Source organism: Schistocerca cancellata, chromosome 2, assembly GCF_023864275.1.
Source record: "Schistocerca cancellata isolate TAMUIC-IGC-003103 chromosome 2, iqSchCanc2.1, whole genome shotgun sequence".
In the NCBI taxonomy this organism is placed as follows: Eukaryota; Metazoa; Arthropoda; class Insecta; order Orthoptera; family Acrididae; genus Schistocerca; species Schistocerca cancellata.
Genome location: NC_064627.1, coordinates 1,149,087,859 through 1,149,100,639, shown reverse-complemented (window position 1 = coordinate 1,149,100,639; position 12,781 = coordinate 1,149,087,859). Strand labels below are relative to the sequence as shown.

General features: G+C 38.1%; 1 protein-coding gene across 2 annotated transcripts in view; it reads left to right on the top strand.

The window, feature by feature from the left end:
• The window catches only part of LOC126163186 (ATP-binding cassette sub-family C member 4-like), a 275,451-nt gene that overhangs the window by 145,040 nt on the left and 117,630 nt on the right, over positions 1-12,781 (top strand). For both annotated transcript variants that reach the window (XM_049920137.1, XM_049920138.1), the window contains exon 6: positions 4,195-4,351. In XM_049920137.1, the coding sequence (XP_049776094.1) occupies positions 4,195-4,351 (157 nt within the window). The remainder of the gene's footprint in view (positions 1-4,194; positions 4,352-12,781) is intronic.

Below are 12,781 nucleotides of genomic sequence, written 5' to 3'. Positions count from 1 at the left end.
GAAGATTTTACCCACAACGCTCATTAAAGAGATGCCTCTGTAGTTGTTACAATCTTTTCTGTTTCCATGTTTAAAGATTGGTGTGATTACTGCTTTTGTCCAGTCTGATGGAACCTGTCCCGACTCCCACACCATTTCAATTATCCTGTGTAGCCATTTAAGACCTGACATTCCACTGTATTTGATGAGTTCTGACTTAATTTCATCCACCCTTATTGCACTGCAATCTATTGACCATTTTCTCCACTTCCTCAAATGTGATCCTATTTACATCATTCCTATCCCATTCTACCTCGAAATCTGAAACATTACTGATCATATTTTCACCTACATTGAGCAACTCTTCAAAATATTCCCTCCATCTGCCCAAGGCATCAACAGGATTCACCAGCAGTTTTCCTGACCTGTCCAAAATACTTGACATTTCCTTCTTAGCTCCATTTTGAAGACTGCTAATTACACTCCAGAATGGTTTTCCAGCAGCTTGACCCAGTCTCCAACCTGTTTCCAAAGTCTTCCCAAGATTTCTTCTTGGATGCTGCAATTATCTGTTTGGCTTTGTTTCTTTCTTCAACATAACTTTCTATGTCTACCTGAGTTATAGTTTGTAGCCATTTTTGATACGCCTTCTTTTTCCTTTTACAGGCTGCCTTGACTGTGTCATTCCACCAAGCTGTTTGCTTCATCTTACCTTTATACACTACTGTTCCAAGACATTCTTTAGCCACTTCTAGTACTGTGTCCCTGTACCTTGTCCATTCCTTTTCCAATTACTGTAACTGACTACATTCAACTAACTGGTACCTTTCTGAGATCACTGTTATGGACTTGTGCCTGATTTCCTTATCCTGAAGTTTCTCCACTCTTATCCTCCTACATATGGACCTGACCTCCTGCACTTTCGGCCTCACAATCCCAATTTCACTGCAGATTAAATAGTGATCAGTGTCATCAAAGAATCCCCTGAATACACGTGTGTCCCTCACAGCCTTGCTGAATTCCTGATCTGTTATTATATAGTCAATGACAGATCTGGTTCCCCTGCCTTCCCAAGTATACCTGTGAATGTTCCTATGTTTAAAAAAGGAGTTTGTGGTTACTAAGCCTATACTGACACAGAAATCCAAGAGTTGTTTTCCATTCCTGTTGGCCTCCATATCCTCTCCAAATTTACCCATAACCTTTTCATACCCTTCTGTTCGATTTCCAATCCTGGCGTTAAAATCACCCATGAGCAGAACACTGTCCTTGTCCTTTACTCTAACAACTACATCACTGAGTGTGTCATAAAAACTATCCATCTTATCTTGATCTGTCCCTTCACAATGCGAATATACTGACACAATCCTAATTTTCTTGCTAGACACTGTCAAATCTATCCACATCAGTCGTTCGTTTACATACCTTATTGCAACTACGCTGGGTTCCATTTCTTTCCTGATGTACCGGTAAAGCCCTGCACCCCATTGTGCTATTCCTGCTTTGACTTCTGACAGGTAGACCTTGTATTTTCCCACTTCCTCTTCTTTCTCACCCCTGACCTGAATGTCACTAACAGCTAAAACATCCAACCCCATCTTACTTCCAGCCTCTGCCAACTCTATCTTCTTCCCAGGGTAGCCCCCATTGATATTAATAGCTTCACATCTCGTTACCATTCGTTTGCTGAGCCGTATCTTAGGAGTCCCTGGTTTATCAATTAGAGGTGGGACTCCATCACCTCCAAAGATCTGAGGCATTTTGCTCTGATTGTTGCCAGCATCATATTTAAAGTACCAGGGAAGCAGGTTGCTAGCCTTACTTGCCCCGGGTCCAATTGAGTTTTACCCCTAATGATTGAGGGACTAACCGGTGGATTTGGTAGTCTTTGCCATCTGAACACAAAGGTGACCACGACTCAGAATATGTCCGAGGTGCCCAGCCGTATTCCAAAGTAACTGGTATCCCGACTGTCGGGACCACTTACTTGGCCACTCAAACGTTGCCCGTGGTTCATGAACTAGGGCATAACAGGAACCCACATCATGAACCACAGAACAACTGAAAATTAACAAAAAATCAGATACATGGATTACAAGTGAAATCAAAAAGTCATCAGAAGGTATTTGAATATTGTGGAATAGATGACACGTTCCACATCATTACGAAGTGTCGTATTCATGACCTATGGAACAAGTACTAATCTAATCTAATCTAATGACAATAATTTTTATTTGTTTGGAATTGCATAATACGTGCTAAGCTGTTTGCTGTGAAGATGTTGTAAGGCAGATCCATTATTTTACAGCTTGTATATGGTCTGACAGCTTTAAGGCATTTATCATTGTAACTGTGTCATTGACAAACATCACAGTTTTTAAACACTTCTCAAATGTCCCAGACAAATCACTGCTGTAGGCCAACAGCAGGAGCAGGCCAGGCACCAAACTGTGGGGGACACCATAATGTTTCTGCACTCTGAATTTAATCTTCTTTGTGTGGTATCATTGGTCATTATACCCTTTATTTTATATTTTTAACATAAGACTCTGTTTATGCAAGGGGAACACCTTTAACTCAATACCATTTTACTTTCTCATCTAGAAGCTTGAGCTACACAATCTAAGGTCTTAACAATATCACCTAAAAGACCAACAGATCATTTTGTCTTGTTAGTTCTATAATAACTGAGGTCATAAGTTTGTTTATTTGGTTCTTGGTAGTAAATTCTTAAAGTGAGCCAAACTAGGCTTTTTCTAAACAGGTTGTTCTTAATATATAATATAATGGTTCCATATTCTGTTGTAACATGAGATGGAGGGTAAAAGGTGTATAATAAGGGATCACTTGCTTATATTTGATATTATAAATGAGTGTTACTCTCACATACTTGGGTCTTTATGGCAGCAGGCAAACCTTGCCATGTTAACTGTTTAGAAAGGTAACTCAAGGGCTTTTGTTTTGTTGAAATACCATTATAGTTCGAAGAGATACTGCTTTTCAGTGGTCTAACAGTCTTTTAATCTCTCACTGATTTGGCGAAACTGGTGTCGGTTAGTATACAATATAGTTATTGTATATGGAGTTGGTTAGTATATGATATAGTTATTGTATACTAACCAACCATATCCAAATTATTCCAATGGATTTATTTTTATGTCATTTTTGTCCCTGTGTTTCCAGCTACTATTAGGCAAAAAGCTTTGAATTTTTGTGACCTGTGGTTTCAGTTAATCATGTCTCACAGCAAGTGCTATCAGGGAGTTGTCTCATTGAGTATATTAATTTCATTACTAATACTACTACAGATTAATCTTGCTTTGTTTATAGAATTTTCGAATTCTTATGCATAGTACAGGGTTTTGCCTTTTTGATTATACGGTGAATTTTGCAATACTGCATTAGTGTGTCTTCTTGTTCCTGCCCAAATGATGATTAATTTCATATAAGATGGTAATTCATACAGTAAAACATCCATTGATAATTAAAACTGTCTTACCGCTGATATTCAAATGTCTCTTTCATAATAGTTGAGTGTGACATATCTCTAGTAATGCCAGAACATACTGTGAGTTTTGTGTTGTTTATAGTCGTATTTTTTACTTTTAGGGGCCAAAGCTAATTGCACTAATTTACACCCAGTTAACATTAAATACAAAACATGTTTTAGATGTTCTGTAAAGTATTATTTATGTATTCACAAACCTGCTTTCTGTTTCTTAGGCCATCATCAGTTTCCAACAGAAAAGTATTCCTTATCTAATATTCTCATCATCTTCTGTCAAATGCTGTTGGAAAATTCAGTTTATGTTATACTGGATTTTCCCACATTAATATTTCATGCTAGAAATTATACCACTCATTAGAAATTTTTGTTCTATTTTTATGTTTCATTGCCATAATTTTCTACAGCTATGCTCTGTTGCTGCAACCGCTCTCCACTATATTGTGCTTTCTTCTTTATTTGTTCATAATGTTGATATAAACTTCAAACTGTAATTTTATTTCTTAACCTCTTCTTAATTTTATTTCTCAAAATTTCTTTCTTTCACTGTATATTTTAAAAATGTATTATGTATGAAGAAATGTTTATGAATTTTTAATTTGCCCCATGTACTTCACATGTTTGTCTGAGAGTATTAAACAGAGCTTCCCAAATATTTCTCACTATAAAATAAAATTTCCAATGTTTGTAACATTGACCTTCCTTTTCAGCATATATGACCAAATTAACAACAAGGTTTCGTTTAAGAGTTGCCATGAGAACTGATAACAGAGTACGGATAATGAGTGAAATCATAAGTGGTATCCAAGTGATCAAAATGTATGCCTGGGAGAAACCATTTGAGAAACTGGTTGAAATTGCACGAAGGTAAGATTATGACATAGAAAAGGTAACTGTGAAGGAAGTATATTGTGAAAATATTCTTTGGTGATATCCAATGACCTATTAAGATCTTATTAAGCAAAATTAATGCTTCTTAAATTTGATTGGTAAACATATCATCAGATACAGGGAGAAAAATTGTTATCATATAAAATGTTTTATTACTATTTGTTTTCTTATGATGTGCAAAAATGATTCATGCCACAATACAAAAGCAGTTTTCTGGCAAAAATGTTACTTACAACTCCCTCACTCTGATAGGAAGTTTAATGCAGAAGAAGGCATTACTGAGATTAGTTTTTGATGTTCTTGTGAAGTAAAGCATTTATCACTGAGAAAGATGTAAGTGTTTACGAAGGATTCCTTCAGAACAATAGCAGAAACGCTGTTAGAAGCAGGTTTTTACTAGTATGGCAGGTGAATAAAATGTTTGATATCAAAGAAAAGGAAAAATTTTAAAAAGAAAATATGAGCCCCAAAAGGACAATAAAGTACAATGTTGAAGAAAATCAAACAATCGAAAATCCAGGATGGACTGTAACAACATTGTGAAAAGGAAAGTTGCTACTCACCATATAGTGGAGATGCTGAGTCACAGATAGGCACAACAAAAAGACTGACACACACACACACACATGACTGCAGTCGCAGGCGGCGGAGGCCACTCTGCGACCAACAGCACCAGTGCATGATGGGAGTGGTGACTGGATAGGGGTAAGGAGGAGGCTGAAGCAGGGAGGAGGAGGGATAGTAGGGTAGGGGTAGCAGACTGTGACGAGCTGTTGGGGAGCACACAGGGACGAGGTGGAAAGAGGGTAGGGGAGCTATGTGCAGTCAGGTGGTTAGACGAAAGGCAGCAGAGGGGGGGGGGGGGGGATATCAGAAAAGGAAAGAAGTAAAAAGACTGAGTGCAATGGAGGAATGAGGGCTGTGTAGTGCTGCAAAGGGAACAGAGAAGGGCCTGAATGAGAGAGGACAATGACTAATGAAGGTTGAGGCCAGGAGGGTTATGGGAACGTGGAATGTATTGCAGGGAAGTTCCCACCTCCAAACACCAAAGAGAGAGGAAAGGTAGAGAAAATGAGAGAAACAAGAGAGGAGTGTGAGAGAAAATATCTAATGCATTGGCAACAGCATTGTCACTTGTTTAGCCTGACAGCATGAAAGAACAAATACAAGAAGACTGCATGCACCCATATAGCACAGTACCCTGTCATATGATGATATTTACAATCTATAGACCCCTTGGCAGAACCTAAAGTGTGAGCCCTGCTAGAGGAAATTTTATGATTACTAACTCACAAAAATAGCATTTTAGAACAGTTTTCAAATTAAAAGTATCTAAAGCCAAATACCCTGTTTGTTTTATGACTGCATGGAATTTTACTATATAAGAAATGTTATTTTGTCCATGCTGGATCTCACAGACTCTGAGGCCATTTAAGATTGTTGGTGAAGAATGCAGCTAGCCACAGCTACTTTTAAAAAAGCTTTATTCAATGTTACAGTGAGTTTCTGTTCATCATGTTCATCTTAAATGGCTACTGTTTATAATTACAGTAATGTTTTCATCAGCATGATGTCATGTGCTCCTGCACTGCACAATTTCTTTGAATATTTAGAATCACTTTATAATTGTTTCAGTAGTAAAAATATGCTGCAGACAGACACTGAATATTCAATTATTCTTGAGCAGTGCTGAAGCAGATGATATGCTGAAGATGATAAAGTTAATGCAGTTGGAGACATTAGCCTTATAACGGTGGATGCGGTAGCCTAAAACTGGTCGTGGAATTGAAATAAACCCATGTGGCTGGTTACGTTTTTACGAAGATATAATTAACAATTTACTAAACTGATGTGATTTAAAAAATGAAAAGAACTGTAATTGTTAAGACATTCAACTTCATCTATTAATATAGCTGTGAACAACTATATTAAAAAAAGGTTGAGATTCATGTTGATGCAGAAATTAGTATGAGAGTTTTTAAAATAACATACTGCAATTATAAGTAAATGTATTTATTAGATGAAAGCAAGATAAGCAGTAAGGTCATGAGCATTAGGGATGTTAGTGTAGAGGGGGGGTGTCATCAATAACGATGAGCAAGAAACCGCGTGATAGAGAAACAGGAACTGTGGGGAGTCGGTGGAGGAAATGATTGGTATCTTTTATATAGGAGGTTAGGTTGTGGATAACAAGCTGTGTAGTTGTTGGCATACAAGAGCAGAGATTCTCCCATGGGGCACACACTAACTGGCCACAAAGGGGCATCCAGGGTGGTTGGGTTTATGGTTTTTACGAAGCATGTACACTATGTGATCAAAAGTATCCAGACACCTAGCTGAAAATGACTTATAATCTGTGGCACCCTGTATGGGTAATGCTGGAATTCAATACGGTGTTGGCCCACCCTTAGCCTTGATGACAGTTTCCACTCTTGCAGGCATACGTGCAATCAGGTGCTGGAAGGTTTCTTGGGGAGTGGTAGCCCAGGTATCGCTGCCGGTCGGTGAGGCCTGGCACGAAGTCGGCGTCCCAAAACATACCAAAAGTGTTATATAGGATTCAGGTCAGGACTGTACAAGCCAGTTGATTACAGAGATGTTATTGTCATGTAACCATTCCGCCACAGGCCGTGCATTATGAACAGGTGCTCGATCGTGATGAAAGATGCAATCAACATCTCCGAATTGCTCTTCAACAGTGGGAAGTAAGAAGGTGTTTAAAACATCAATGTAGGCCTGTGATGTGATAGTGCCATGCAAAACAACAAGGGGTGCAAGCCTCCTCCATGAAAAACACAATGACATCATTCCACCACCACATCCAAATTTTACTGTTGGCATTACACGCGCTGGCAGACAACGTTCTCTGGGCATTCGCCATACCAACACCCTGCCATCGAATAACCACAGTGTGTACTGTGATTCATCACTCCACACAACATTTTTACACTGTTCAATCATCCAATATTTATGCTCCTTACACCAAGTGAGGTGTCGTTTGGCTTTTACTGGCATGATTTGTGGCTTACGAGTAGCCGCTCGACCATGAAATCTAAGTTTTCTCCCCTCCCGCCTAATTGTCATAGTACTTGCAGTGGATCCAGTTTGGAATTCCTGTGTGATAGTGTGGATAGATGTCTGCCTATTACACATTATGACCCTCTTCAACTGTCAGCGGTCTGTCAGTCAACAGACGATGTCGGCCTGTACGCTTTTGTGCTGTATGTGTCCCTTCATGTTTCCACTTCACTATTACATTGGAAACAGTGGACCTAGGGATGTTTAGGAGTGTGTAAATCTCTTCTACAGACGTATGACACAAGTGACAGCCAATCACCTGATCACATTCGAAATCCTTGAGTTCCATGGAGCACCCCATTCTGCTCTCTCACAATGTTTACTGAGGTTGCTGATATGGAGCATCTGGCAGTAGGTGGCAGCACAATGCACCTAATATGAAAAAGTATGTTTTCGAGGGTGTCCAGATATTTTTGATCACATAGTGTCGAAGGTAGGGGTGCAGAGAGTGGTAGTGGTGAGAGGAGAGGGAGACAGACTCTAAGGAGAGGCTCTGGGATTTTTAAAGATATTTTGCACTACTGAAAACTGCCCAGACATTCAGTTATTTTTTATATATTCTGTAGGTAATTTCTGTGTCCTAGTATCTTTAAGTGTTTCTTTCTTCAAGGGTTATAGATGTCTGTATCTTTTTTATACTCTGTGATCCATTACAAAGTGTGTTACAGATAATTCATTCCCGTATAGTCTAGCTATCTTTCCCCCCTTTATTACCCTTTGCTTTGGAAAAAAAGTGATGATGGTTTCTAAAAGTTCCAGATGCATACATTTTTTATTTATGATTATTGAAACTTTTTATCACTTGGATTTGTACTTCATTGTATTCTGCTTATGATGTGTCCTTTTAAGTCTTCATGATGGTTGTATGTATTCACTTAATATGAGCTCTAGCAAATAATAATTTATTATACTATTCTTTTCATAATGTCAGGAATAAAAAGAAACATTTCCCCCCTGACACTGCTTTATTGACCAGTGGGAATTTTGCAGTTAAGCAGTACTGAATTTGAAACTGTTTGTATTAATACTATGAAATCAAGGAATTGTAACTTCACTAAATAACAAACAATGCAACATAAAATTACATTGACCATAATAATTTTGTCTTTAACGAGGTCTGTAAAAATAACATTAGAAGGAAATGAGAAATAATTAAAACCATTGTTAGGCAATGTGACAATAAACTCCAATATAACATACTAATGTACAAAGTACTTAGATAATTCAGTTCATCATTAACTGATGTTCCCTTGCAGGCTCCTGTGGAGACACTGCTTCATCTTTTATATAAGCATAACCAGCCCTGAGCTATTCATCAAATGAGAGCAATACAGATGAACAAAATTCCGCAGGTAACACTTGTTTTAACCATGCCCTTCATTGAAGCATGAGTGATACAAGTTCAATTGAGCATCAGTTATCCAGATATTGATCAGCCAAAACATTGATAACTGACAGGGTTCCAGTCAGCAAATTTAAAGTTGCATGCCACACACTTCTCCTAGCAGCTGCTAGTTCTTTGACATTGTAGCTCTTTTCCTCTCTCTGCAACAATCATCTGCTTGACCTTGAGCTTCTAATCCTCACTTGTCAGTGGTGTGTGAGCTTTTGCTTGTAACATCCTGCTATATTTGTACTACCATTCACAATGGCCAATAAATGTAAATGTGTTGTTCTCAGTATTTCTGATAAACTGAAAATAGACCAGTTGAAGGACAGTACTAGTGAATCAAGTTTATGTAGGGAATATGGCCTTATGCATGTCACAACATTTGGTATTAGGAAGAACAGTGATGCCATTACAAAATTTTCAAGTCAACTTGATAGTGAAGAAGGAACCTTACACACAAAAACATTGAAAATTGCAGAAAACCAGGATTCAAACACCGCAGTTTCCACATGGTTCAGTTTACACATGGTTCATGCAGGTATGTAGCCAAGAACAACCAGTAACTGGCCCTTTGATTTCTGAAAAAGCACTTGAAATGAATGATTTTAAAACAACTTCTGGCTGGCTTATGCACTAGTCTAGGTTAGGAACTGGACATTCGAGTTGAAAAACTGTCAGCTAATCCTGAAGCAGCTTAATATTTTAGAGAGTTATTTAATAAACTGATTGATAAAGAGGGCTATCACCAAATCAATGTCTACAAAGCAGGCAAATCTGATTTTTATTGGAAGAAATCGTCAACAAAATCAAAAGTTTCCAAGAAAGAAATGTCAGCACATTGTCATGTTGTTGTTGTGGTCTTCAGTCCTGAGACTGGTTTGATGCAGCTCTCCATGCTTCTCTATCCTGTGCAAGCTTCTTCATCTTCCAGTATCTACTGCAACCTACATCCTTCTGAATCTGCTTAGTGTATTCATCTCTTGGTCTCCCTCTACGATTTTTACCCTCCACACTGCCCTCCAATGCTAAATTTGTGATCCCTTGATGCCTCAAAACATGTCCTACCAACCGATCCCTTCTTCTAGTCAAGTTGTGCCACAAACTTCTCTTCTCCCCAATCCTATTCAATACCTCCTCATTAGTTACGTGATCTACCCACCTTATCTTCAGCATTCTTCTGTAGCACCACATTTTGAAAGCTTCTATTCTCTTCTTGTCCAAACTAGTTATCGTCCATGTTTCACTTCCATACATGGCTACACTCCATACAAATACTTTCAGAAACGACTTCCTGACACTTAAATCTATACTCGATGTTAACAAATTCCTCTTCTTCAGAAACGCTTTCTTTGCCATTGCCAGTCTACATTTTATATCCTCTCTACTTCGACCATCATCGGTTATTTTACTCCCTAAATAGCAAAACTCCTTTACTACTTTAAGTGTCTCATTTCCTAATCTAAGTCCCTCAGCATCACCCGACTTAATTTGATTACATTCCATTATCCTCGTTTTGCTTTTGTTGATGTTCATCTTATATCCTTCTTTCAAGACACTGTCCATTCCGTTCAACTGCTCTTCCAAGTCCTTTGCTGTCTCTGACAGAATTACAATGTCATCAGCGAACCTCAAAGTTTTTACTTCTTCTCCATGAATTTTAATACCTACTCTGAATTTTTCTTTTGTTTCCTTTACTGCTTGCTCAATATACAGATTGAATAACATCGGGGAGAGGCTACAACCCTGTCTTACTCCTTTCCCAACCACTGCTTCCCTTTCATGCCCCTCGACTCTTATAACTGCCATCTGGTTTCTGTACAAATTGTAAATAGCCTTTCGCTCCCTATATTTTACCCCTGCCACCTTCAGAATTTGAAAGAGATTATTCCAGTTAACATTGTCAAAAGCTTTCTCTAAGTCTACAAATGCTAGAAACGTAGGTTTGCCTTTCCTTAATCTTTCTTCTAAGATAAGTCGTAAGGTCAGTATTGCCTCACGTGTTCCAACATTTCTACGGAATCCAAACCAATCTTCCCCGAGGTCATCTTCTACCAGTTTTTCCATTCGTCTGTAAAGAATTCGCGTTAGTATTTTGCAGCTGTGACTTATTAAACTGATAGTTCGGTAATTTTCACATCTGTCAACACCTGCTTTCTTTGGGATTGGAATTATTATATTCTTCTTGAAGTCTGAGGGTATTTCGCCTGTCTCATACATCGTGCTCACCAGATGGTAAAGTTTGGTCATGACTGGCTCTCCCGAGGCCATCAGTAGTTCAAATGGAATGTTGTCTACTCCCGGGGCCTTGTTTCGACATTGTCATAAGCAAAGCAAATCTCACATCACTGACACAGTATACAGAAATGTTACTTGATTGCTTAGCCTATCCTTGCTGATCATAGGAAGGTATAAGAAACGAAGGTGCTTTATGTGGCTAAAAAATCGCCAGCCTCCTGCAAGAATCAGAAGAACTTATAGGTGAATGCAAGCATTTTTACAGAGTGGTATGACACTGTATTTATCCATAAAGTCAAAAAGCATCAGCATGCTACTGGTAATACTGGAAATGTTTTCTTATTGGTTGATAATGCTCCAAGTCATCACTCAAACCTTTTGATGGAGGGAGAAAATGGCAAGATGGATCAGAGGGTATCGTAGAAAGGCGTTGCTATGTTTGGTTCTCAGTGGGCAAGGAAATGAAAAAAACAATTCAGGAAGTGCACACTGAAATTAACTTGAAGGAAGCTGCATACCTGACAGCAAAAGCAAAAATAGGTTGGAATAAGCTCCTTAGATCAGACAAGCTTATCACTGCAACTGAAGATCCACTAAACAGATAATTTGTATCACAAGTGGCTGGGCTGAGTAAAGAATCTTCAGGATTTGAAGATTGTGGCCAGGAAAACATTCAGGGACTGGCTGGAATACTAATTATCAGTTTCTGATGCATGATGAAGTCATTGCTAGTGTCATTGATGATGTAGACATTTGCGACCAGCTTACTTTAAAGGATCGTCCAGCAAGGAAACTTTACACTACCCTGAGATGGTTATTAAGTGGTTTGCAAAACAAGAAGCATGTCCAGTTGTTATGTTTAAGATGTGTGCAGCAAAAAAGCAGGTCTCAGCTCTGAAGCAAAAGTCACTTTTGAACTTATTTTCATAAACTGTAGGGTTGCTTTAATAGTAGATGGCTACATTATATAAGATATGCACAGTACTTGCAGCACATATAAAATATATTTGTGGTTTTGTGTTTAATACATGTATATGTTTCTTTTTTCGTGTAGCTCCCATGATAGAGGCACATTTCTTTCATAAACAGTTAGTTAGCCAAAAAAGTTAGTTATCCAAACACCACTAGACTCAAACTGTTTTGAATAATCAGTGCTCTCCTGTAATTGCTATTATGGCATGGAAGTCATATGAATGCATCCTTATTAAAAGGACCATGACATACATAAGCAAATTAGTTGGATTTTCAAAGAACTATCTGTTCTCATTACCTGTACAATTACTCAGCATAACCTAAAGTTTTGCTGTTTCTCATTTTATTTGGCTCCATTTCTCAAGTCTAATCTTGCAATTAGTCAACTTTTCTCTGTCAGATCTGCTTCCTTCTCTGCTTGTGGTGGAGTCAAATACTGTGTGTGTGTGTGTGTGTGTGTGTGTTTGACCACTGACTAGATGAAACTGGTAATTCCAGTGTGAAATGTTTTTTAGTTTGTTGTTGCAAGAAAATTAAAGAAGGTAGTTAAGGCAATCACTTATTCTCCATTGACAATATGTAATTTTTTCTAAGGACATGTAGGAGACAGATTCACATAGATTTCAGAAATAACAATGAACTCTTTTGTTATTTTTTTCTAAGTTGATGTCCAATCATTGAATGAAAATTATTTTATAAATCAGCAGAATCTATATGTGCAGATCTGTGAA